The 27,985-nt window shown below is 49.0% G+C and overlaps 1 protein-coding gene across 2 annotated transcripts; it reads left to right on the top strand.

Annotated features, from left to right (window-relative positions):
* Positions 1–475: 475 nt before the first annotated feature.
* Positions 476–27,690, top strand: LOC142721906 (nicotinate-nucleotide pyrophosphorylase [carboxylating]-like). Of its 2 annotated transcripts, none has more exons than XM_075848855.1 (6): positions 476–720; positions 19,261–19,325; positions 22,057–22,187; positions 24,708–24,982; positions 26,332–26,463; positions 27,068–27,690. In XM_075848855.1, the coding sequence occupies exons 3-6, from the start codon at positions 22,070–22,072 to the stop codon at positions 27,308–27,310; spliced, it is 768 nt and encodes a 255-aa protein (XP_075704970.1). In that variant the 5' UTR covers positions 476–720; positions 19,261–19,325; positions 22,057–22,069; the 3' UTR covers positions 27,311–27,690. The 2 variants fall into 2 exon arrangements, with proteins under 2 accessions (XP_075704970.1, XP_075704969.1); XM_075848854.1 differs by having other exon boundaries at positions 22,057–22,352.
* Positions 27,691–27,985: the final 295 nt, after the last annotated feature.

The raw sequence follows: 27,985 nt of genomic DNA, 5'->3' as shown, positions 1-27,985 counted from the left end.
TTAGACCTGATATAATCTCCTGATATCCGATATGTGTGAACAGTGGTTTAGCTAGAGGGGAACAGGCAGGGCATGTGCCCCGGGTGCAACTAGGAGGGAAGGTAGAGGGCGGCACCTACACTATGGCTGGAGTTTCTAGTCCTGGAGAAGCCCCTGACGTCAATATTCATATATGGACAGTGACGTCAGGGGCTCCTCCAAGAGACGAATCCCCGGCCAGAGCGTCGGCAGTGCTCTGGCTGGGGATTTCACTCCTAGAGGGTGCCCTAGGGGCGCTATCTACAGGAAGTGGACAGTGTGTGGCACTATCTGTTAGGTAAACACCTGTTCCCTTAAGGTTGCTATGACAACCTGTCTAGCTTCTGGGCGGTTCTTCTTTTGCGTTAAGCCTATCTCTGTTCTCTGTCCTTCTGCCAATCAGCTGTGGGGTTGTATTTATACCGGTCTCTTCCCACCTGTCTTTGCTTGGGAATCTTCCTATCTCCTGGTTTCTGATCAAGCTCCTGACTGCGCCTGTATTTCTGAACCTCGTGTATACTGACCTCGGCTTGTCTCTCGTTAACCCTCTGCCTACCGATTCTGATTATCTGTTCCCGACTGGTTTTGACCGTGGCTTGTCTGATTACCTCTACATTTCTGGACTTTCAGTAAACCTTCTGGCTGTTTGATGTCCAGCTCAGGTTTCCCTGCATTGCACCTATTTTCCAAAACTACACTCTGGTAAGACAACCTGGGTTCTAAGCAGCAAAGTCCATCCCACATTGCGGTCGGATCTGGCGAACACCTTAGATTAGCCTTAGATTCTGTCTACAGGGAGCAGTGTGTGGTAATATATACAGGGTGCAGCGTGTGTGGTAATATATACAGGGAGCAGCGTGTGTGGTAATATATACAGGGAGCAGTGTGTGTGGTAATATATACAGGGAGCAGTGTGTGTGGTAATATATACAGGGAGCAGCGTGTGTGGTAATATATACAGGGAGCAGCGTGTGTGGTAATATATACAGGGGCAGTGTGTGTGGTAATATATACAGGGAGCAGCGTGTGTGGTAATATATACAGGGAGCTGTGTGTGTGGTGATATATACAGGGGGCAGTGTGTGTGGTAATATATACAGGGAGCAGCGTGTGTGGTAATATATACAGGGGGCAGTGTGTGGTAATATATACAGGGAGCAGCGTGTGTGGTAATATATACAGGGAGCAGCGTGTGTGGTAATATATACAGGGGGCAGTGTGTGTGGTAATATATACAGGGGGCAGTGTGTGTGGTAATATATACAGGGGGCAGTGTGTGTGGTAATATATACAGGGGGCAGTGTGTGTGGTAATATATACAGGGAGCAGCGTGTGTGGTAATATATACATGGAGCAGTGTGTGTGGTAATATATACAGGGAGCAGCGTGTGTGGTAATATATACAGGGAGCAGTGTGTGAGGTAATATATACAGGGAGCAGCGTGTGTGGTAATATCTACAGGGGGCAGTGTGTGTGGTAATATATACAGGGGGCAGTGTGTGTGGTAATATATACAGGGGGCAGTGTGTGTGGTAATATATACAGGGGGCAGTGTGTGTGGTAATATATACAGGGGGCAGTGTGTGTGGTAATATATACAGGGAGCAGTGTGTGTGGTAATATATACAGGGGGCAGCGTGTGTGGTAATATATACAGGGGGCAGTGTGTGTGGTAATATATACAGGGAGCAGTGTGTGTGGTAATATATACAGGGAGCAGTGTGTGTGGTAATATATACAGGGGGGCAGTGTGTGTGGTAATATATACAGGGGGCAGTGTGTGTGGTAATATATACAGGGAGCAGCGTGTGTGGTAATATATACAGGGAGCAGTGTGTGTGGTAATATATACAGGGAGCAGTGTGTGTGGTAATATCTACAGGGAGCAGTGTGTGTGGTAATATATACAGGGAGCAGTGTGTGGTAATATATACAGGGGGCAGCGTGTGTGGTAATATATACAGGGGGCAGTGTGTGTGGTAATATATACAGGGGGCAGTGTGTGTGGTAATATATACAGGGAGCAGTGTGTGTGGTAATATATACAGGGAGCAGTGTGTGTGGTAATATATACAGGGAGCAGTGTGTGTGGTAATATATACAGGGAGCAGCGTGTGTGGTAATATATACAGGGAGCAGTGTGTGTGGTAATATATACAGGGGGCAGTGTGTGGTAATATATACAGGGGGCAGTGTGTGTGGTAATATATACATGGAGCAGCGTGTGTGGTAATATATACAGGGAGCAGTGTGTGTGGTAATATATACAGGGGGCAGTGTGTGTGGTAATATATACAGGGAGCAGTGTGTGTGGTAATATATACAGGGGGCAGTGTGTGTGGTAATATATACAGGGGGCAGTGTGTGTGGTAATATATACAGGGAGCAGTGTGTGTGGTAATATATACAGGGGGCAGTGTGTGTGGTAATATATACAGGGAGCAGTGTGTGTGGTAATATATACAGGGGGCAGTGTGTGTGGTAATATATACAGGGAGCAGTGTGTGTGGTAATATATACAGGGAGCAGTGTGTGTGGTAATATATACAGGGGGCAGTGTGTGTGGTAATATATAAAGGGAGCAGTGTGTGTGGTAATATATACAGGGAGCAGTGTGTGTGGTAATATATACAGGGAGCAGTGTGTGTGGTAATATATACAGGGGGCAGTGTGTGTGGTAATATATACAGGGAGCAGTGTGTGTGGTAATATATACAGGGTGCAGCGTGTGTGGTAATATATACAGGGAGCAGTGTGTGTGGTAATATATACAGGGAGCAGCGTGTGTGGTAATATATACAGGGTGCAGCGTGTGTGGTAATATATACAGGGAGCAGTGTGTGTGGTAATATATACAGGGGGCAGCGTGTGTGGTAATATATACAGGGGGCAGTGTGTGTGGTAATATATACAGGGAGCAGTGTGTGTGGTAATATATACAGGGAGCAGTGTGTGTGGTAATATATACAGGGTGCAGCGTGTGTGGTAATATATACAGGGAGCAGTGTGTGTGGTAATATATACAGGGGGCAGCGTGTGTGGTAATATATACAGGGGGCAGTGTGTGTGGTAATATATACAGGGGGCAGTGTGTGCGGTAATATATACAGGGAGCAGTGTGTGTGGTAATATATACAGGGAGCAGTGTGTGTGGTAATATATACAGGGGGCAGTGTGTGTGGTAATATATACAGGGAGCAGTGTGTGTGGTAATATATACAGGGAGCAGTGTGTGTGGTAATATATACAGGGAGCAGCGTGTGTGGTAATATATACAGGGGGCAGCTTGTGTGGTAATATATACAGGGGGCAGCTTGTGTGGTAATATATACAGGGAGCAGTGTGTGTGGTAATATATACAGGGAGCAGTGTGTGTGGTAATATATACAGGGGCAGCGTGTGTGGTAATATATACAGGGGGCAGTGTGTGAGGTAATATATACAGGGGGCAGTGTGTGAGGTAATATATACAGGGGGCATTGTGTGTGGTAATATATACAGGGAGCAGTGTGTGTGTGTGGTAATATATACAGGGGGCAGTGTGTGTGGTAATATCTACAGGGAGCAGTGTGTGTGGTAATATATACAGGGGGCAGTGTGTGAGGTAATATATACAGGGGGCAGTGTGTGAGGTAATATATACAGGGGGCATTGTGTGTGGTAATATATACAGGGAGCAGTGTGTGTGTGTGGTAATATATACAGGGGGCAGTGTGTGTGGTAATATCTACAGGGAGCAGTGTGTGTGGTAATATATACAGGGAGCAGTGTGTGTGGTAATATATACAGGGGGCAGTGTGTGAGGTAATATATACAGGGGGCAGTGTGTGTGGTAATATATACAGGGAGCAGTGTGTGTGGTAATATATACAGGGAGCAGTGTGTGTGGTAATATATACAGGGGGCAGTGTGTGTGGTAATATATACAGGGGGCAGTGTGTGTGGTAATATATACAGGGAGCAGTGTGTGTGGTAATATATACAGGGAGCAGCGTGTGTGGTAATATATACAGGGAGCAGTGTGTGTGGTAATATATACAGGGGGCAGTGTGTGTGGTAATATATACAGGGGGCAGTGTGTGTGGTAATATATACAGGGAGCAGTGTGTGTGGTAATATATACAGGGGGCAGCGTGTGTGGTAATATATACAGGGAGCAGTGTGTGTGGTAATATATACAGGAGCAGTGTGTGTGGTAATATATACAGGGAGCAGTGTGTGTGGTAATATATACAGGGAGCAGCGTGTGTGGTAATATATACAGGGAGCAGTGTGTGTGGTAATATATACAGGGGGCAGTGTGTGTGGTAATATATACAGGGGGCAGTGTGTGTGGTAATATATACAGGGAGCAGTGTGTGTGGTAATATATACAGGGAGCAGCGTGTGTGGTAATATATACAGGGGGCAGTGTGTGTGGTAATATATACAGGGAGCAGTGTGTGTGGTAATATATACAGGGAGCAGCGTGTTTCGTAATATATACAGGGAGCAGCGTGTGTGGTAATATATACAGGGAGCAGCGTGTGTGGTAATATATACAGGGAGCAGTGTGTGTGGTAATATATACAGGGAGCAGTGTGTGTGGTAATATATACAGGGAGCAGTGTGTGTGGTAATATATACAGGGAGCAGTGTGTGTGGTAATATATACAGGGGGCAGTGTGTGTGGTAATATATACAGGGAGCAGTGTGTGTGGTAATATATACAGGGAGCAGTGTGTGTGGTAATATATACAGGGGGCAGTGTGTGTGGTAATATATACAGGGAGCAGTGTGTGTGGTAATATATACAGGGAGCAGTGTGTGTGGTAATATATACAGGGAGCAGTGTGTGTGGTAATATATACAGGGGGCAGTGTGTGTGGTAATATATACAGGGAGCAGTGTGTGTGGTAATATATACAGGGAGCAGCGTGTTTCGTAATATATACAGGGAGCAGCGTGTGTGGTAATATATACAGGGGGCAGCGTGTGTGGTAATATATACAGGGGGCAGTGTGTGGTAATATATACAGGGGGCAGTGTGTGGTAATATATACAGGGGGCAGTGTGTGTGGTAATATATACAGGGAGCAGCGTGTGTGGTAATATATACAGGGAGCAGTGTGTGTGGTAATATATACAGGGAGCAGTGTGTGTGGTAATATATACAGGGGGCAGTGTGTGTGGTAATATATACAGGTAGCAGTGTGTGTGGTAATATATACAGGGGGCAGTGTGTGTGGTAATATATACAGGGGGCAGTGTGTGTGGTAATATATACAGGGGGCAGCGTGTGTGGTAATATATACAGGGGGCAGCGTGTGTGGTAATATATACAGGGGGCAGTGTGTGTGGTAATATATACAGGGGGCAGTGTGTGTGGTAATATATACAGGGGGCAGTGTGTGTGGTAATATATACAGGGAGCAGTGTGTGTGGTAATATATACAGGGATCAGTGTGTGTGGTAATATATACAGGGGGCAGCGTGTGTGGTAATATATACAGGGGGCAGTGTGTGTGGTAATATATACAGGGAGCAGTGTGTGTGGTAATATATACAGGGAGCAGTGTGTGTGGTAATATGTACAGGGTGCAGCGTGTGTGGTAATATATACAGGGAGCAGTGTGTGTGGTAATATATACAGGGAGCAGTGTGTGTGGTAATATATACAGGGATCAGTGTGTGTGGTAATATATACAGGGAGCAGTGTGTGTGTGGTAATATATACAGGGGGCAGTGTGTGGTAATATATACAGGGAGCAGTGTGTGTGGTAATATATACAGGGAGCAGTGTGTGTGGTAATATATACAGGGGGCAGTGTGTGTGGTAATATATACAGGGGGCAGTGTGTGTGGTAATATATACAGGGAGCAGTGTGTGTGGTAATATATACAGGGGGCAGCGTGTGGTAATATATACAGGGGGCAGTGTGTGTGGTAATATATACAGGGGGCAGTGTGTGTGGTAATATATACAGGGGGCAGTGTGTGGTAATATATACAGGGGGCAGTGTGTGTGGTAATATATACAGGGAGCAGCGTGTGTGGTAATATATACAGGGGGCAGTGTGTGTGGTAATATATACAGGGGGCAGTGTGTGGTAATATATACAGGGAGCAGTGTGTGTGGTAATATATACAGGGGGCAGTGTGTGTGGTAATATATACAGGGAGCAGTGTGTGTGGTAATATATACAGGGGGCAGTGTGTGTGGTAATATATACAGGGGGCAGTGTGTGGTAATATATACAGGGAGCAGTGTGTGTGGTAATATATACAGGGGGCAGTGTGTGTGGTAATATATACAGGGGGCAGTGTGTGTGGTAATATATACAGGGGGCAGTGTGTGTGGTAATATATACAGGGAGCAGTGTGTGTGGTAATATATACAGGGAGCAGTGTGTGTGGTAATATATACAGGGAGCAGCGTGTGTGGTAATATATACAGGGGGCAGTGTGTGTGGTAATATATACAGGGGGCAGTGTGTGTGGTATTATATACAGGGGGCAGTGTGTGTGGTAATATATACAGGGAGCAGTGTGTGTGGTAATATATACAGGGAGCAGTGTGTGTGGTAATATATACAGGGAGCAGTGTGTGTGGTAATATCTACAGGGAGCAGTGTGTGTGGTAATATATACAGGGGGCAGTGTGTGTGGTAATATATACAGGGGGCAGTGTGTGTGGTAATATATACAGGGAGCAGCGTGTGTGTGGTAATATATACAGGGGGCAGCGTGTGTGGTAATATATACAGGGAGCAGTGTGTGTGGTAATATATACAGGGGGCAGTGTGTGTGGTAATATATACAGGGGGCAGTGTGTGTGGTAATATATACAGGGAGCAGTGTGTGGTAATATATACAGGGAGCAGCGTGTGTGGTAATATATACAGGGGGCAGTGTGTGTGGTAATATATACAGGGGGCAGCGTGTGTGGTAATATATACAGGGGGCAGTGTGTGTGGTAATATATACAGGGGGCAGCGTGTGTGGTAATATATACAGGGGGCAGCGTGTGTGGTAATATATACAGGGAGCAGTGTGTGTGGTAATATATACAGGGGGCAGCGTGTGTGGTAATATATACAGGGAGCAGTGTGTGTGGTAATATATATAGGGGGCAGTGTGTGTGGTAATATATACAGGGGGCAGTGTGTGTGGTAATATATACAGGGGGCAGTGTGTGTGGTAATATATACAGGGGGCAGTGTGTGTGGTAATATATACAGGGGGCAGCGTGTGTGGTAATATATACAGGGAGCAGCGTGTGTGGTAATATATACAGGGGGCAGTGTGTGTGTGGTAATATATACAGGGATCAGTGTGTGTGGTAATATATACAGGGAGCAGTGTGTGTGTGGTAATATATACAGGGGGCAGTGTGTGGTAATATATACAGGGAGCAGTGTGTGTGGTAATATATACAGGGGGCAGTGTGTGTGTGGTAATATATACAGGGATCAGTGTGTGTGGTAATATATACAGGGAGCAGTGTGTGTGTGGTAATATATACAGGGGGCAGTGTGTGGTAATATATACAGGGAGCAGTGTGTGGTAATATATACAGGGAGCAGCGTGTGTGGTAATATATACAGGGAGCAGTGTGTGTGGTAATATATACAGGGGGCAGCGTGTGGTAATATATACAGGGGGCAGTGTGTGTGGTAATATATACAGGGAGCAGTGTGTGTGGTAATATATACAGGGGGCAGTGTGTGTGGTAATATATACAGGGAGCAGTGTGTGTGGTAATATATACAGGGGGCAGTGTGTGTGTGTGTGGTAATATATACAGGGAGCAGTGTGTGTGGTAATATATACAGGGGGCAGTGTGTGTGGTAATATATACAGGGGGCAGTGTGTGTGGTAATATATACAGGGAGCAGTGTGTGTGGTAATATATACAGGGGGCAGTGTGTGTGTGTGTGGTAATATATACAGGGAGCAGTGTGTGTGGTAATATATACAGGGGGCAGTGTGTGTGGTAATATATACAGGGGGCAGTGTGTGTGGTAATATATACAGGGAGCAGTGTGTGTGGTAATATATAAAGGGGGCAGTGTGTGTGGTAATATATACAGGGAGCAGCGTGTGTGGTAATATATACAGGGAGCAGCGTGTGTGCTAATATATACAGGGGGCAGTGTGTGTGGTAATATATACAGGGAGCAGTGTGTGGTAATATATACAGGGAGCAGTGTGTGTGGTAATATATACAGGGGGCGGTGTGTGGTAATATATACAGGGAGCAGTGTGTGTGGTAATATATACAGGGAGCAGTGTGTGTGGTAATATATACAGGGAGCAGTGTGTGTGGTAATATATACAGGGAGCAGTGTGTGTGGTAATATATACAGGGGGCAGCGTGTGTGGTAATATATACAGGGAGCAGTGTGTGTGGTAATATATACAGGGGGCAGCGTGTGTGGTAATATATACAGGGAGCAGCGTGTGTGGTAATATATACAGGGGGCAGTGTGTGTGGTAATATATACAGGGGGCAGTGTGTGTGGTAATATATACAGGGGGCAGTGTGTGTGGTAATATATACAGGGAGCAGTGTGTGGTAATATATACAGGGGGCAGCGTGTGTGGTAATATATACAGGGGGCAGTGTGTGTGGTAATATATACAGGGGGCAGCGTGTGTGGTAATATATACAGGGGGCAGCGTGTGTGGTAATATATACAGGGAGCAGTGTGTGTGGTAATATATACAGGGAGCAGTGTGTGTGGTAATATATACAGGGGGCAGTGTGTGTGGTAATATATACAGGGGGCAGCGTGTGTGGTAATATATACAGGGAGCAGCGTGTGTGGTAATATATACAGGGAGCAGTGTGTGTGGTAATATATACAGGGATCAGTGTGTGTGGTAATATATACAGGGAGCAGTGTGTGTGTGGTAATATATACAGGGGGCAGTGTGTGGTAATATATACAGGGAGCAGTGTGTGGTAATATATACAGGGAGCAGTGTGTGTGGTAATATATACAGGGAGCAGCGTGTGTGGTAATATATACAGGGAGCAGTGTGTGTGGTAATATATACAGGGGGCAGCGTGTGTGGTAATATATACAGGGGGCAGTGTGTGTGGTAATATATACAGGGGGCAGCGTGTGTGGTAATATATACAGGGGGCAGCGTGTGGTAATATCTACAGGGGGCAGTGTGTGTGGTAATATATACAGGGAGCAGTGTGTGTGGTAATATATACAGGGAGCAGTGTGTGTGGTAATATATACAGGGAGTAGTGTGTGTGGTAATATATACAGGGAGCAGTGTGTGTGGTAATATATACAGGGAGCAGTGTGTGTGGTAATATATACAGGGGGCAGCGTGTGTGGTAATATATACAGGGGGCAGTGTGTGTGGTAATATATACAGGGAGCAGTGTGTGTGGTAATATATACAGGGATCAGTGTGTGTGGTAATATGTACAGGGAGCAGTGTGTGTGGTAATATATACAGGGAGCAGTGTGTGTGGTAATATATACAGGGAGCAGTGTGTGTGGTAATATATACAGGGAGCAGTGTGTGTGGTAATATATACAGGGAGCAGTGTGTGGTAATATATACAGGGAGCAGTGTGTGTGGTAATATATACAGGGATCAGTGTGTGTGGTAATATATACAGGGAGCAGCGTGTGTGGTAATATATACAGGGAGCAGTGTGTGTGGTAATATATACAGGGAGCAGTGTGTGTGGTAATATATACAGGGGGCAGTGTGTGTGGTAATATATACAGGGAGCAGTGTGTGTGGTAATATATACAGGGGGCAGTGTGTGTGTGGTAATATGTACAGGGTGCAGCGTGTGTGGTAATATATACAGGGAGCAGTGTGTGTGGTAATATCTACAGAGGGCAGTGTGTGTGGTAATATATACAGGGGGCAGTGTGTGTGGTAATATATACAGGGTGCAGCGTGTGTGGTAATATATACAGGGAGCAGCGTGTGTGGTAATATATACAGGGAGCAGTGTGTGTGGTAATATATACAGGGGGCAGTGTGTGTGGTAATATATACAGGGGGCAGCGTGTGTGGTAATATATACAGGGGGCAGCGTGTGTGGTAATATATACAGGGAGCAGCGTGTGTGGTAATATATACAGGGAGCAGTGTGTGTGGTAATATATACAGGGTGCAGTGTGTGTGGTAATATATACAGGGGGCAGTGTGTGTGGTAATATATACAGGGAGCAGTGTGTGTGGTAATATATACAGGGGGCAGTGTGTGTGGTAATATATACAGGGAGCAGTGTGTGGTAATATATACAGGGTGCAGTGTGTGTGGTAATATATACAGGGAGCAGTGTGTGTGGTAATATATACAGGGAGCAGTGTGTGTGGTAATATATACAGGGAGCAGTGTGTGTGGTAATATATACAGGGAGCAGTGTGTGTGGTAATATATACAGGGAGCAGTGTGTGTGGTAATATATACAGGGAGCAGCGTGTGTGGTAATATATACAGGGGGCAGTGTGTGTGGTAATATATACAGGGAGCAGTGTGTGTGGTAATATATACAGGGAGCAGTGTGTGTGGTAATATATACAGGGAGCAGCGTGTGTGGTAATATATACAGGGAGCAGCGTGTGTGGTAATATATACAGGGGGCAGTGTGTGTGGTAATATATACAGGGAGCAGCGTGTGTGGTAATATATACAGGGGGCAGTGTGTGTGGTAATATATACAGGGAGCAGCGTGTGTGGTAATATATACAGGGGCAGTGTGTGTGGTAATATATACAGGGAGCAGCGTGTGTGGTAATATATACAGGGAGCAGTGTGTGTGGTAATATATACAGGGGGCAGTGTGTGTGGTAATATATACAGGGAGCAGCGTGTGTGGTAATATATACAGGGGGCAGTGTGTGTGGTAATATATACAGGGGGCAGCGTGTGTGGTAATATATACAGGGGGCAGTGTGTGTGGTAATATATACAGGGGGCAGTGTGTGTGGTAATATATACAGGGTGCAGCGTGTGTGGTAATATATACAGGGGGCAGTGTGTGTGGTAATATATACAGGGAGCAGTGTGTGTGGTAATATATACAGGGAGCAGTGTGTGTGGTAATATATACAGGGAGCAGCGTGTGTGGTAATATATACAGGGAGCAGTGTGTGTGGTAATATATACAGGGTGCAGCGTGTGTGGTAATATATACAGGGGGCAGCGTGTGTGGTAATATATACAGGGGGCAGCGTGTGTGGTAATATATACAGGGAGCAGCGTGTGTGGTAATATATACAGGGAGCAGTGTGTGTGGTAATATATACAGGGAGCAGTGTGTGTGGTAATATATACAGGGAGCAGTGTGTGTGGTAATATATACAGGGAGCAGTGTGTGTGGTAATATATACAGGGAGCAGTGTGTGTGGTAATATATACAGGGATCAGTGTGTGTGGTAATATGTACAGGGAGCAGTGTGTGTGGTAATATATACAGGGAGCAGTGTGTGTGGTAATATATACAGGGAGCAGTGTGTGTGGTAATATATACAGGGAGCAGTGTGTGTGGTAATATATACAGGGAGCAGTGTGTGTGGTAATATATACAGGGGGCAGTGTGTGTGGTAATATATACAGGGGGCAGCGTGTGTGGTAATATATACAGGGAGCAGTGTGTGTGGTAATATATACAGGGAGCAGTGTGTGTGGTAATATATACAGGGAGCAGTGTGTGGTAATATATACAGGGAGCAGTGTGTGTGGTAATATATACAGGGAGCAGCGTGTGTGTGTGGTAATATATACAGGGGGCAGTGTGTGTGGTAATATATACAGGGGGCAGTGTGTGTGGTAATATATACAGGGGGCAGTGTGTGTGGTAATATATACAGGGGGCAGTGTGTGTGGTAATATATACATGGGGCAGTGTGTGTGGTAATATATACAGGGAGCAGTGTGTGGTAATATATACAGGGAGCAGCGTGTGTGGTAATATATACAGGGAGCAGTGTGTGTGGTAATATATACAGGGAGCAGTGTGTGTGGTAATATATACAGGGAGCAGTGTGTGTGGTAATATATACAGGGAGCAGTGTGTGTGGTAATATATACAGGGAGCAGTGTGTGTGGTAATATATACAGGGAGCAGTGTGTGTGGTAATATATACAGGGGGCAGCGTGTGTGGTAATATATACAGGGAGCAGTGTGTGTGGTAATATATACAGGGAGCAGTGTGTGTGGTAATATATACAGGGAGCAGTGTGTGTGGTAATATATACAGGGAGCAGTGTGTGTGGTAATATATACAGGGAGCAGTGTGTGTGGTAATATATACAGGGAGCAGTGTGTGTGGTAATATATACAGGGAGCAGTGTGTGTGGTAATATATACAGGGAGCAGTGTGTGTGGTAATATACACAGGGGGCAGTGTGTGTGGTAATATATACAGGGGGCAGTGTGTGTGGTAATATATACAGGGAGCAGTGTGTGTGGTAATATATACAGGGAGCAGTGTGTGTGGTAATATACACAGGGGGCAGTGTGTGTGGTAATATATACAGGGGGCAGCGTGTGTGGTAATATATACAGGGAGCAGTGTGTGTGGTAATATATACAGGGAGCAGTGTGTGTGGTAATATATACAGGGAGCAGTGTGTGTGGTAATATATACAGGGAGCAGTGTGTGTGGTAATATATACAGGGAGCAGTGTGTGTGGTAATATACACAGGGGGCAGTGTGTGTGGTAATATATACAGGGGGCAGTGTGTGTGGTAATATATACAGGGAGCAGTGTGTGTGGTAATATATACAGGGAGCAGTGTGTGTGGTAATATATACAGGGGGCAGTGTGTGTGGTAATATATACAGGGAGCAGTGTGTGTGGTAATATATACAGGGAGCAGTGTGTGTGGTAATATATACAGGGGGCAGTGTGTGTGGTAATATATACAGGGAGCAGCGTGTGTGGTAATATATACAGGGGGCAGTGTGTGTGGTAATATATACAGGGGGCAGCGTGTGTGGTAATATATACAGGGGGCAGTGTGTGTGGTAATATATACAGGGAGCAGTGTGTGTGGTAATATATACAGGGGGCAGCGTGTGTGGTAATATATACAGGGGGCAGCGTGTGTGGTAATATATACAGGGGGCAGTGTGTGTGGTAATATATACAGGGAGCAGCGTGTGTGGTAATATATACAGGGAGCAGTGTGTGTGGTAATATATACAGGGAGCAGTGTGTGTGGTAATATATACAGGGAGCAGTGTGTGTGGTAATATATACAGGGAGCAGCGTGTGTGGTAATATATACAGGGAGCAGTGTGTGTGGTAATATATACAGGGAGCAGTGTGTGTGGTAATATATACAGGGAGCAGCGTGTGTGGTAATATATACAGGGTGCAGCGTGTGTGGTAATATATACAGGGAGCAGTGTGTGTGGTAATATATACAGGGAGCAGTGTGTGGTAATATATACAGGGGGCAGCGTGTGTGGTAATATATACAGGGAGCAGTGTGTGTGGTAATATATACAGGGAGCAGCGTGTGTGGTAATATATACAGGGGGCAGTGTGTGTGGTAATATATACAGGGAGCAGTGTGTGTGGTAATATATACAGGGAGCAGTGTGTGTGGTAATATATACAGGGAGCAGTGTGTGGTAATATATACAGGGGGCAGTGTGTGTGGTAATATATACAGGGAGCAGCGTGTGTGGTAATATATACAGGGAGCAGTGTGTGTGTGGTAATATATACAGGGAGCAGTGTGTGTGGTAATATATACAGGGAGCAGTGTGTGTGGTAATATATACAGGGAGCAGTGTGTGTGGTAATATATACAGGGAGCAGTGTGTGTGGTAATATATACAGGGGGCAGTGTGTGTGGTAATATATACAGGGAGCAGTGTGTGGTAATATATACAGGGGGCAGTGTGTGTGGTAATATATACAGGGGGCAGTGTGTGTGGTAATATATACAGGGGGCAGTGTGTGTGGTAATATATACAGGGAGCAGTGTGTGGTAATATATACAGGGGGCAGTGTGTGTGGTAATATATACAGGGAGCGGTGTGTGTGGTAATATATACAGGGAGCAGTGTGTGTGGTAATATATACAGGGAGCAGTGTGTGTGGTAATATATACAGGGAGCAGTGTGTGTGGTAATATATACAGGGAGCAGTGTGTGTGGTAATATATACAGGAGCAGTGTGTGTGGTAATATATACAGGGAGCAGTGTGTGTGGTAATATATACAGGGGGCAGTGTGTGTGGTAATATATACAGGGGGCAGTGTGTGTGGTAATATATACAGGGGGCAGCGTGTGTGGTAATATCTACAGGGAGCAGTGTGTGTGGTAATATATACAGGGGGCAGTGTGTGTGGTAATATATACAGGAGCAGTGTGTGTGGTAATATATACAGGGAGCAGTGTGTGTGGTAATATATACAGGGTGCAGCGTGTGTGGTAATATATACAGGGAGCAGTGTGTGTGGTAATATATACAGGGAGCAGTGTGTGTGGTAATATATACAGGGGGCAGCGTGTGTGGTAATATATACAGGGAGCAGCGTGTGTGGTAATATATACAGGGAGCAGCGTGTGTGGTAATATATACAGGGGGCAGTGTGTGTGGTAATATATACAGGGTGCAGCGTGTGTGGTAATATATACAGGGAGCAGTGTGTGTGGTAATATATACAGGGAGCAGCGTGTGTGGTAATATATACAGGGAGCAGCGTGTGTGGTAATATATACAGGGGGCAGTGAGTGTGGTAATATATACAGGGAGCAGTGTGTGTGGTAATATATACAGGGAGCAGCGTGTGTGGTAATATATACAGGGAGCAGCGTGTGTGGTAATATATACAGGGAGCAGCGTGTGTGGTAATATATACAGGGGGCAGCGTGTGTGGTAATATATAAAGGGGGCAGTGTGTGTGGTAATATATACAGGGAGCAGTGTGTGGTAATATATACAGGGGGCAGTGTGTGTGGTAATATATACAGGGAGCAGTGTGTGTGGTAATATATACAGGGGGCAGTGTGTGTGGTAATATATACAGGGAGCAGTGTGTGTGGTAATATATACAGGGGGCAGCGTGTGTGGTAATATATACAGGGAGCAGTGTGTGTGGTAATATATACAGGGAGCAGTGTGTGTGGTAATATATACAGGGAGCAGCGTGTGTGGTAATATATACAGGGGGCAGTGTGTGTGGTAATATATACAGGGGGCAGTGTGTGTGGTAATATATACAGGGGGCAGTGTGTGTGGTAATATATACAGGGAGCAGTGTGTGTGGTAATATATACAGGGAGCAGTGTGTGTGGTAATATCTACAGGGAGCAGTGTGTGTGGTAATATATACAGGGGGCAGTGTGTGGTAATATATACAGGGAGCAGTGTGTGTGGTAATATATACAGGGGGCAGTGTGTGTGGTAATATATACAGGGGGCAGTGTGTGTGGTAATATATACAGGGGGCAGTGTGTGTGGTAATATATACAGGGAGCAGTGTGTGGGGTAATATATACAGGGAGCAGTGTGTGTGGTAATATATACAGGGGGCAGTGTGTGTGGTAATATATACAGGGGGCAGCGTGTGTGGTAATATATACAGGGAGCAGCGTGTGTGGTAATATATACAGGGGGCAGTGTGTGTGGTAATATATACAGGGGGCAGTGTGTGTGGTAATATATACAGGGAGCAGTGTGTGTGGTAATATATACAGGGGGCAGTGTGTGTGGTAATATATACAGGGAGCAGTGTGTGTGGTAATATATACAGGGGCAGTGTGTGTGGTAATATATACAGGGGCAGTGTGTGTGGTAATATATACAGGGGGCAGTGTGTGTGGTAATATATACAGGGGGCAGTGTGTGTGGTAATATATACAGGGAGCAGCGTGTGTGGTAATATATACAGGGAGCAGCGTGTGTGGTAATATATACAGGGGGCAGTGTGTGTGGTAATATATACAGGGAGCAGTGTGTGTGGTAATATATACAGGGAGCAGTGTGTGTGGTAATATATACAGGGGGCAGTGTGTGTGGTAATATATACAGGGGGCAGTGTGTGTGGTAATATATACAGGGGGCAGTGTGTGTGGTAATATATACAGGGAGCAGCGTGTGTGTGTGGTAATATATACAGGGGGCAGTGTGTGTGGTAATATATACAGGGGGCAGTGTGTGGTAATATATACAGGGAGCAGTGTGTGTGGTAATATATACAGGGGCAGTGTGTGTGGTAATATATACAGGGAGCAGTGTGTGTGGTAATATATACAGGGGGCAGTGTGTGTGGTAATATATACAGGGAGCAGTGTGTGTGGTAATATATACAGGGAGCAGTGTGTGTGGTAATATATACAGGGGGCAGTGTGTGTGGTAATATATACAGGGAGCAGTGTGTGTGGTAATATATACAGGGAGCAGTGTGTGTGGTAATATATACAGGGAGCAGTGTGTGTGGTAATATATACAGGGAGCAGTGTGTGTGGTAATATATACAGGGGGCAGTGTGTGTGATAATATATACAGGGAGCAGCGTGTGTGGTAATATATACAGGGAGCAGTGTGTGTGGTAATATATACAGGGAGCAGTGTGTGTGGTAATATATACAGGGGGCAGTGTGTGGTAATATATACAGGGAGCAGCGTGTGTGGTAATATATACAGGGAGCAGTGTGTGTGGTAATATATACAGGGAGCAGTGTGTGTGGTAATATATACAGGGAGCAGTGTGTGGTAATATATACAGGGAGCAGTGTGTGTGGTAATATATACAGGGAGCAGTGTGTGTGGTAATATATACAGGGAGCAGCGTGTGTGGTAATATATACAGGGAGCAGTGTGTGTGGTAATATATACAGGGGGCAGCGTGTGTGGTAATATATACAGGGGGCAGTGTGTGTGGTAATATATACAGGGAGCAGTGTGTGTGGTAATATATACAGGGGGCAGTGTGTGTGGTAATATATACAGGGAGCAGTGTGTGTGGTAATATATACAGGGGGCAGCGTGTGTGGTAATATATACAGGGAGCAGTGTGTGTGGTAATATATACAGGGAGCAGTGTGTGTGGTAATATATACAGGGAGCAGTGTGTGTGGTAATATATACAGGGGGCAGCGTGTGTGGTAATATATACAGGGGGCAGCGTGTGTGGTAATATATACAGGGAGCAGTGTGTGTGGTAATGTATACAGGGGGCAGTGTGTGTGGTAATATATACAGGGGGCAGTGTGTGTGGTAATATATACAGGGAGCAGCGTGTGTGGTAATATATACAGGGGCAGTGTGTGTGGTAATATATACAGGGGGCAGTGTGTGTGATAATATATACAGGGAGCAGCGTGTGTGGTAATATATACAGGGAGCAGTGTGTGTGGTAATATATACAGGGAGCAGTGTGTGTGGTAATATATACAGGGAGCAGTGTGTGTGGTAATATATACAGGGAGCAGTGTGTGTGGTAATATATACAGGGAGCAGCGTGTGTGTGGTAATATATACAGGGAGCAGTGTGTGTGGTAATATATACAGGGAGCAGTGTGTGTGGTAATATATACAGGGAGCAGTGTGTGTGGTAATATATACAGGGAGCAGTGTGTGTGGTAATATATACAGGGGGCAGTGTGTGTGGTAATATATACAGGGAGCAGTGTGTGTGGTAATATATACAGGGGGCAGCGTGTGTGGTAATATATACAGGGAGCAGTGTGTGTGGTAATATATACAGGGAGCAGTGTGTGTGGTAATATATACAGGGAGCAGTGTGTGTGGTAATATATACAGGGGGCAGTGTGTGTGGTAATATATACAGGGGGCAGTGTGTGTGGTAATATATACAGGGAGCAGTGTGTGTGGTAATATATACAGGGGGCAGTGTGTGTGGTAATATATACAGGGAGCAGTGTGTGTGGTAATATATACAGGGGGCAGTGTGTGTGGTAATATATACAGGGAGCAGTGTGTGTGGTAATATATACAGGGAGCAGTGTGTGTGGTAATATATACAGGGAGCAGTGTGTGGTAATATATACAGGGAGCAGTGTGTGTGGTAATATATACAGGGGGCAGCGTGTGTGGTAATATATACAGGGAGCAGCGTGTGTGGTAATATATACAGAGGGCAGTGTGTGTGGTAATATATACAGGGGGCAGTGTGTGTGGTGATATATACAGGGGGCAGTGTGTGTGGTAATATATACAGGGTGCAGTGTGTGTGGTAATATATACAGGGAGCAGTGTGTGTGGTAATATATACAGGGAGCAGTGTGTGTGGTAATATATACAGGGAGCAGTGTGTGTGGTAATATATACAGGGAGCAGCGTGTGTGGTAATATATACAGGGAGCAGTGTGTGTGGTAATATATACAGGGAGCAGCGTGTGTGGTAATATATACAGGGAGCAGTGTGTGTGGTAATATATACAGGGGGCAGTGTGTGTGGTAATATATACAGGGAGCAGTGTGTGTGGTAATATATACAGGGAGCAGTGTGTGTGGTAATATATACAGGGAGCAGTGTGTGGTAATATATACAGGGAGCAGTGTGTGTGGTAATATATACAGGGAGCAGTGTGTGTGGTAATATATACAGGGAGCAGTGTGTGTGGTAATATATACAGGGAGCAGTGTGTGTGGTAATATATACAGGGAGCAGTGTGTGGTAATATATACAGGGAGCAGTGTGTGTGGTAATATATACAGGGAGCAGCGTGTGTGTGTGGTAATATATACAGGGAGCAGTGTGTGTGGTAATATATACAGGGAGCAGCGTGTGTGGTAATATATACAGGGGGCAGTGTGTGTGGTAATATCTACAGGGGGCAGTGTGTGGTAATATATACAGGGAGCAGTGTGTGTGGTAATATATACAGGGAGCAGTGTGTGTGATAATATACACAGGGGGCAGTGTGTGTGGTAATATATACAGGGGGCAGTGTGTGTGGTAATATATACAGGGAGCGGCGTGTGTGGTAATATATACAGAGGGGCGCTCCCCATTTTCTTTTATTGCCCCCTCCGTTTGTACATTGGGGGGTCAGTGCTGCTGCGTTCAGACATACTTTGTGTCCCGGCATCACATAATTTTTGGCTCCGGCGCTCCCTCGTGATCTTCACTCCCTCCTGTCTGGAGTCACTAGGCCCTCAATGCATTCCCTATGGAGCCTCCTCCACCATCCCCCCTGTTTACCCCCATTCATCAATGACCTCTAAACTTTGATCCCTGTAAAATGTTAATAAATAACTCCGTCTGTCTTTTCCTATAAGAAACAAAATCATTCTCAAAAATATGAAGATTTCCAAATCCGCAGCTAAAGAAACACAACAGGAGGGTAAGACAATGCATGGGGGGAATCAGGGCGAGCACGGTGCGGGGCGTGGAGTGTAAGGGCGTGCGGGGCGTGGAGTGTAAGGGCGTGCGGGGCGTGGAGTGTAACGTCGTGCGGGGCGTGGAGTGTAACGGCGTGCGGGGCGTGGAGTGTAACGGCGTGCGGGGCGTGGAGTGTAAGGGCGTGCGGGGCGTGGAGTGTAAGGGCGTGCGGGGCGTGGAGTGTAACGTCGTGCGGGGCGTGGAGTGTAACGGCGTGCGGGGCGTGGAGTGTAACGGCGTGCGGGGCGTGGAGTGTAACGGCGTGCGGGGCGTGGAGTGTAACGGCGTGCGGGGCGTGGAGTGTAACGTCGTGCGGGGCGTGGAGTGTAACGTCGTGCGGGGCGTGGAGTGTAACGTCGTGCGGGGCGTGGAGTGTAACGTCGTGCGGGGCGTGGAGTGTAACGGCGTGCGGGGCGTGGAGTGTAACGGCGTGCGGGGCGTGGAGTGTAACGGCGTGCGGGGCGTGGAGTGTAACGGCGTGCGGGGCGTGGAGTGTAACGGCGTGCGGGGCGTGGAGTGTAACGGCGTGCGGGGCGTGGAGTGTAACGGCGTGCGGGGCGTGGAGTGTAGCGGCGTGCGGGGCGTGGAGTGTAACGGCGTGCGGGGCGTTATCTACAGAGGGGGCTGTAAAAAAGGCACTATCTACAAGGGGGGGTTGTGTGACACCCAGGGGAGGGGGGCCCCAGTCAAAAGTTTGCTATGGGGCCCAGTCTTTCCTAGTTACGCCCCTTGTGCGGAGTATAATTGAGGGGACGGGGTGCGGAGTATAATTGAGGGGACGGGGTGCGGAGTATAATTGAGGGGACGGGGTGCGGAGTATAATTGAGGGGACGGGGTGCGGGGTATAATTGAGGGGACGGGGTGCGGAGTATAATTGAGGGGACGGGGTGCGGAGTATAATTGAGGGGACGGGGTGCGGGGTATAATTGAGGGGACGGGGTGCGGGGTATAATTGAGGGGACGGGGTGCAGGGTATAATTGAGGGGACGGGGTGCGGGGTATAATTGAGGGGACGGGGTGCGGGGTATAATTGAGGGGACGGGGTGCGGGGTATAATTGAGGGGAAGGGGTGCGGGGTATAATTGAGGGGACGGGGTGCGGGGTATAATTGAGAGGACGGGGTGCGGGGTATAATTGAGGGGACGGGGTGCGGAGTATAATTGAGGGGACGGGGTGCGGAGTATAATTGAGGGGACGGGGTGCGGGGTATAATTGAGGGGACGGGGTGCGGAGTATAATTGAGGGGACGGGGTGCGGGGTATAATTGAGGGGACGGGGTGCGGGGTATAATTGAGGGGACGGGGTGCGGGGTATAATTGAGAGGACGGGGTGCGGGGTATAATTGAGGGGACGGGGTGCGGAGTATAATTGAGGGGACGGGGTGCGGAGTATAATTGAGGGGACGGGGTGCGGGGTATAATTGAGGGGACGGGGTGCGGAGTATAATTGAGAGGACGGGGTGCGGGGTATAATTGAGGGGACGGGGTGCGGGGTATAATTGAGGGGACGGGGTGCGGGGTATAATTGAGGGGACGGGGTGCGGGGTATAATTGAGAGGACGGGGTGCGGGGTATAATTGAGGGGACGGGGTGCGGGGTATAATTGAGAGGACGGGGTGCGGGGTATAATTGAGGGGACGGGGTGCGGGGTATAATTGAGGGGACGGGGTGCGGGGTATAATTGAGGGGACGGGGTGCGGGGTATAATTGAGGGGACGGGGTGCGGAGTATAATTGAGAGGACGGGGTGCGGGGTATAATTGAGGGGACGGGGTGCGGGGTATAATTGAGGGGACGGGGTGCGGAGTATAATTGAGAGGACGGGGTGCGGGGTATAATTGAGGGGACGGGGTGCGGGGTATAATTGAGGGGACGGGGTGCGGGGTATAATTGAGGGGACGGGGTGCGGGGTATAATTGAGAGGACGGGGTGCGGGGTATAATTGAGGGGACGGGGTGCGGGGTATAATTGAGAGGACGGGGTGCGGAGTATAATTGAGGGGACGGGGTGCGGAGTATAATTGAGGGGACGGGGTGCGGGGTATAATTGAGGGGACGGGGTGCGGAGTATAATTGAGGGGACGGGGTGCGGAGTATAATTGAGAGGACGGGGTGCGGGGTATAATTGAGGGGACGGGGTGCGGGGTATAATTGAGGGGACGGGGTGCGGGGTATAATTGAGGGGACGGGGTGCGGAGTATAATTGAGAGGACGGGGTGCGGGGTATAATTGAGGGGACGGGGTGCGGGGTATAATTGAGGGGACGGGGTGCGGAGTATAATTGAGAGGACGGGGTGCGGGGTATAATTGAGGGGACGGGGTGCGGGGTATAATTGAGGGGACGGGGTGCGGGGTATAATTGAGGGGACGGGGTGCGGGGTATAATTGAGAGGACGGGGTGCGGGGTATAATTGAGGGGACGGGGTGCGGGGTATAATTGAGAGGACGGGGTGCGGGGTATAATTGAGGGGACGGGGTGCGGGGTATAATTGAGGGGACGGGGTGCGGGGTATAATTGAGGGGACGGGGTGCGGAGTATAATTGAGAGGACGTGGTGCGGGGTATAATTGAGGGGACGGGGTGCGGGGTATAATTGAGGGGACGGGGTGCGGGGGGTACTAGAGCAGTTTGAGGTGTATTCAGAGATGCGGGGATTTGATCAGTCTTGGATCTTGATGATCGTTTTTTACATGTAGACCACCAGTGACGATGGCGTCTGATGATCTGAGACTCCTTCTGCCCCGCAGTCGTCTGCAGCAGCTTGCTCGGGATTGGCTGGCAGAGGATGCGCCATGGCTGGACTTCGCTGGATGGGCTGCTTCCCGTGGTGGGCAGGAGTGCCAGGAGGCAGTACTATTGTGCAAGTCGGTGGGGGTCCTGGCAGGGGCCCCCTTCTTTGCGGCTGTTTGTGAAGCGGCTGGCTGCAGCGTGGAGTGGCAGCGTAGTGAAGGCGCGTGGCTTGAGCCAGTGACCAGAGTGGCCACGGTCCGAGGTGACATCTCTACATTGTTCTGATATGTACACGATGTCCCTGCAGATACTGAGCACGGAAACATTTATGATACCAATACAGCGCCGGTCTCGCATTAGTCCCCCGTAGTGCCGGTCTCGCATTAGTCCCCCGTAGGGCCGGTCTCGCATTAGTCCCCCGTAGTGCCGGTCTCGCATTAGTCCCCCGTAGCGCCGGTCTCGCATTAGTCCCCCGTAGCGCCGGTCTCGCATTAGTCCCCCGTAGCGCCGGTCTCGCATTAGTCCCCCGTAGCGCCGGTCTCGCATTAGTCCCCCGTAGTGCCGGTCTCGCATTAGTCCCCCGTAGGGCCGGTCTCGCATTAGTCCCCCGTAGTGCCGGTCTCGCATTAGTCCCCCGTAGTGCCGGTCTCGCATTAGTCCCCCGTAGCGCCGGTCTCGCATTAGTCCCCCGTAGCGCCGGTCTCGCATTAGTCCCCCGTAGCGCCGGTCTCGCATTAGTCCCCCGTAGCGCCGGTCTCGCATTAGTCCCCCATAGCGCCGGTCTCGCATTAGTCCCCCGTAGTGCCGGTCTCGCATTAGTCCCCCCGTAGTGCCGGTCTCGCATTAGTCCCCCATAGTGCCGGTCTCGCATTAGTCCCCCGTAGTGCCGGTCTCGCATTAGTCCCCCGTAGTGCCGGTCTCGCATTAGTCCCCCCGTAGTGCCGGTCTCGCATTAGTCCCCCATAGTGCCGGTCTCGCATTAGTCCCCCGTAGTGCCGGTCTCGCATTAGTCCCCCGTAGTGCCGGTCTCGCATTAGTCCCCCGTAGCGCCGGTCTCGCATTAGTCCCCCGTAGCGCCGGTCTCGCATTAGTCCCCCGTAGCGCCGGTCTCGCATTAGTCCCCCGTAGCGCCGGTCTCGCATTAGTCCCCCGTAGCGCCGGTCTCGCATTAGTCCCCCGTAGTGCCGGTCTCGCATTAGTCCCCCGTAGTGCCGGTCTCGCATTAGTCCCCCGTAGTGCCGGTCTCGCATTAGTCCCCCGTAGTGCCGGTCTCGCATTAGTTCCTATAGTGCTAGTTTCATATTGTCCTCATAGTTCCCCTCCATTACTACCGTTACAATTGTTTACATGCACCCCCTCTACAGTACATTATATAGATGTGGTGGGGGGGGGCAGAATATAATAAGACGTGTCATGTGTTAGTCTCATTATTTTCATTTCAAGGCATATATCTGGTGTGGTAAAGTGCTGCCCCCGCATACAGGGAGGGGGTATAGTGCTGCCCCCGCATACAGGGAGGGGGTATAGTGCTGCCCCCGCATACAGGGAGGAGGTATAGTGCTGCCCCCGCATACAGGGAGGGGGTATAGTGCTGCCCCCGCATACAGGGAGGGGGTATAGTGCTGCCCCCGCATACAGGGAGGAGGTATAGTGCTGCCCCCGCATACAGGGAGGGGGTATAGTGCTGCCCCCGCATACAGGGAGGGGGTATAGTGCTGCCCCCCGCAGGTGGGGAGGAGACATAGTGCTGCCCCCCGCAGACAGGGAGGGGGTATAGTGCTGCCCCCCGCAGACAGGGAGGGGGTATAGTGCTGCCCCCCGCAGACAGGGAGGGGGTATAGTGCTGCCCCCGCATACAGGGAGGGGGTATAGTGCTGCCCCCCGCAGGTGGGGAGGAGGTATAGTGCTGCCCCCCCGCAGGTGGGGAGGAGGTATAGTTCTGCCCCCCGCAGGTGGGGAGGAGGTATAGTGCTGCCCCCCGCAGGTGGGGAGGAGGTATAGTGCTGCCCCCCGCAGGTGGGGAGGAGGTATAGTGCTGCCCCCCGCAGGTGGGGAGGAGGTATAGTGCTGCCCCCTGCAGGTGGGGAGGAGGTATAGTGCTGCCCCCCGCAGGTGGGGAGGAGGTATAGTGCTGCCCCCTGCAGGTGGGGAGGAGGTATAGTGCTGCCCCCCGCAGGTGGGGAGGAGGTATAGTGCTGCCCCCCGCAGTCGGGAGGGGTGTGGTGACGTCTTGCAGCACTGGAGGGCATGGGTTTGAATTTTGCGGCTTTCCTGCGGGTTCCTCCGTTTCCTGATGCTGGGTAAATATAACAATATGGCGGCTCTGCAGGGGGTGATGGGACTGGTGTTATATCTTCTGGCTATAGAACAGATTGTGCCATGAATGGAGCCGTGGGACAGAGATAATGAGGGGCATTTAGTTGTAGGTGAGCAAAGAATTGAACTGCCCACTACAGGGGTGCCCAGCCGGGTACAAGGGATCTGACTACATGGGCTCCAAAGACCCTGTGGCAGATTTACTAATAGTAAATCTAAAGAGCAGGAAGTAGATGTGTTCCGCTTATCACTGCCCCCCATCCTCTGGGTCCATTCATTCACAATATTCTCCACCTTTCAGGTCATGTCAATGATCTTCTACTGGCAGAACGCCCAGCACTCAATGTCTTATCCCGGGTCAGTGGTGTGGCCACACTAGCAAGACAGGTGACAGAGCAGGCACGGGCGGCAGGATGGCAGGGGCAGGTCACAGGTACCCGCAAAACCACTCCTGGATTTCGACTGCCTGAGAAGTATGGTCTCCTAGTGGGAGGAGCTGGAGCTCACCGGTACGGGATTGGTGATCTGATCATGTTAAAGGATAACCATATATGGGCAATGGGAGGAGTCAAAAAGGTGAGGAGAAATGGATTGAATCTTACTATACACATCCCATAGTGTGTCCTCCTGGATGTCTCCCCATAGTGTGTCCTCCTGGATGTCTCCCCATAGTGTGTCCTCCTGGATGTCTCCCCATAGTGTGTCCTCCTGGATGTTTCCCCATAGTGTGTCCTACTGGATGTCTCCCCATAGTGTGTCCTCCTGGATGTCTCCCCATAGTGTGTCCTCCTGGATGTCTCCCCATAGTGTGTCCTCCTGGATGTCTCCCCATAGCATTTACGGCCGTTTTTGGAGCTTTTTTCAATAGAGCCTATGGAAAACGGCTCCAAAAAAAGCGTGTCCTCCTGGATGCCTCCCCATAGCATGTCCTCCTAGATGTCTCCCCCGTGGCGCGTCTTCCTGGATGTCTCCCCCGTGGCGCGTCCTCCTGGATGTCTCCCCCGTGGCGCTGCCTCCTGGATGTCTCCCCCGTGGCGCTGCCTCCTGGATGTCTCCCCCGTGGCGCGTCCTCCTGGATGTCTCCCCCGTGGCGCTGCCTCCTGGATGTCTCCCCCGTGGCGCGTCCTCCTGGATGTCTCCCCCGTGGCGCGTCCTCCTGGATGTCTCCCCCGTGGCGCGTCCTCCTGGATGTCTCCCCCGTGGCGCGTCCTCCTGGATGTCTCCCCCGTGGCGCGTCCTCCTGGATGTCTCCCCCGTGGCGCGTCCTCCTGACTTTCCATCTTGTTGCGGGTGCCGGGCAGTAGAATCACGCTGAGAATCTTTGATGTTCATGGCTCAGTGAGACCCCCCCTTTGTTACACGGCCTCCCCAGTTTGATATTGGGGCTAACATGAGAAATAACAAAAGAAGAAGTAACGCACGGGAGTAATTGTAAGGCTCTGTTCACACGCAAAGTCAAAAACTTCTCAAAATACGGAGCTTCAAGAGAAAACGGCTCCTGATTTTCAGACGTTTTTTGTGCCACTCGCGTTTTTGCAGCGTTTTTTACGGCCGTTTTGGAGCTTTTTTTAATAGTCTATGGAAAAAGGCTCCAAAAAAAGACCCAAGAAGTGTCCTGCACTTCTTTTTCGCGGCCGTTTTTTTACGCGTAAAAAAAAAAAACGCTGCGAAAAACGCTTCGTCGGAACCTAACGCCGTTTTCCCATTGAAATCAATGGCCAGATGTTTGGAGGCGTTCTGCTTCCGATTTTCGGGCGTTTATGGCACAAAAAACGTCTGAAAATAGGTCGTGTGAACATACCCTAAAACCCACGTACTGGAAATCGGCCACCGACCGCGCGGCTAATACAATATTGCAGATCTTTTGGGATCCTCCTTTAGGACTGTGCAGTGATAACATCTACTCTGTCTGGGTTTCGTTCCAGGCTCTTCATGGTGTGCGCGCGCTTGCTGGCCGCACTCTAAAGGTGGAGGTGGAGTGCAGATCTGTGGAGGAAGCCTTGGAGGCCGCAGCGGCTGAAGCAGATCTCATAATGCTGGATAATTTCACCCCTGAGGTACGAGACTTTGCCACGATACAGCTCATCAGCAATAGATGTCCCAGCGTATTCCTGTAATAGAGCGCACCATCATTACAATACTGAGCCGGGCCACCAAAGATGAGGGACCTCCCTACCGCGCAGCTTACACTGTCACCTACATATTCTGCAGAGCTGTGCTCGAAGTACTACAACTGCATAATGAGTCCATTGTTAAAAGGTACCTTATCTTCCTAGTGGTTCCATGTGGGGTAGGTCCACTAAATCTCGATGGTGGCTCCATGTGGGGTAGGTCCACTATATCTCGATGGTGGCTCCATGTGGGGTAGGTCCACTATATCTCGATGGTGGCTCCATGTGGGGTAGGTCCACTATATCTCGATGGTGGCTCCATGTGGGGTAGGTCCACTATATCTCGATGGTGGCTCCATGTGGGGTAGGTCCACTATATCTCGATGGTGGCTCCATGTGGGGTAGGTCCACTATATCTCGATGGTGGCTCCATGTGGGGTAGGTCCACTAAATCTCGATGGTGGCTCCATGTGTGCGCCTCCTTGTTCCCCATTGTCCATTCTTCGAGTTATTCTAACAGTTCTCCCTTCTTCTTTTTTGCCTTCTGTAGTTACTCCACCACGCTGCTCTCTCTATAAAGACTGCTTTTCCAGGAATTGTGGTCGAAGCTTCTGGAGGTGTTTCTCCACAGAATTTTCTCCAGTTTCTGGGGCCTCATGTGGACATGGTGTCAATGGGGTGCCTCACGCAGGGGCCTCCAAGCATTGACTTTTCTCTAAAATTAGCCAAAGGCTTGAAGAACTCGAGCTGCCCCTCACCGGGGGGGGTCCTGCAGCACTTTGAAGAGTCCTAGCCCCATAACCCAATTCATTTACAGTAGAACCCAAATGTCACCGAGAAGCTTGGACACCCGCCCGGTAATCCATGGAGAAGACCTTATCCTGTCATCAAGTCACGACCCGCCAGGGTCATCCAACAAGACACTGACGCCAATGTGACCAGGGGCCCAACAATGAGGGGCCACTGGTCAGGACTGGTGAAATTTTTGGACATGTTACGGTATGAGGTGCAGCACCTCCCGCAGACACGGCGCCCCCTATGGCTTATACTCTGCAAAGTAGAATAACAATTTTCAATGTCACACATGTGGAGGACCTAGAGATGACCAGTGATACCACGAACCTCAGACGTGGCAGCTTCACGGGTGATAAACTGGCGGCAGGTACACGTTCAGGGTGTGTTCACACGTGTGTATATATATATATTCAGACGTAATGGAGGCGGTTTACACCACGAATTGCGCCTGAGAAGACGGCTCCAATACGTCGGCAAACATCTGCCCGTTGCCAGCAATGGTTTTTACGATGTTCTGTTCCCACGAGGTGTCATTATATGCGTCGCTGTCAAAAGACGGCGCGTAAAAAGACGCCCGCGTCAAAGAAGTGCAGGTCACTTATATACATTACATGCGGGACACTTATATACATTATATGCGGGACACTTATATACATTACATGCGGGACATTTC

Source organism: Rhinoderma darwinii, unplaced genomic scaffold, assembly GCF_050947455.1.
Source record: "Rhinoderma darwinii isolate aRhiDar2 unplaced genomic scaffold, aRhiDar2.hap1 Scaffold_525, whole genome shotgun sequence".
Lineage (NCBI taxonomy): Eukaryota > Metazoa > Chordata > Amphibia > Anura > Rhinodermatidae > Rhinoderma > Rhinoderma darwinii.
The sequence above is the reverse complement of the archived record's forward strand: the minus strand, read 5'-3'. Positions and strand labels throughout refer to the sequence as shown.

Excerpts from the sequence above, each read along its gene's own strand:
- LOC142721906 (XM_075848854.1), top strand. The coding sequence starts at position 22,070 with ATGGCGTCTGATGATCTGAGACTCCTTCTGCCCCGCAGTCGTCTGCAG. Across the intron at positions 22,353-24,707 it reads CAGAGTGGCCACGGTCCGAG|GTCATGTCAATGATCTTCTA; the intron begins GTGACATCTCTA and ends TCCACCTTTCAG. Across the intron at positions 24,983-26,331 it reads CAATGGGAGGAGTCAAAAAG|GCTCTTCATGGTGTGCGCGC; the intron begins GTGAGGAGAAAT and ends GTTTCGTTCCAG.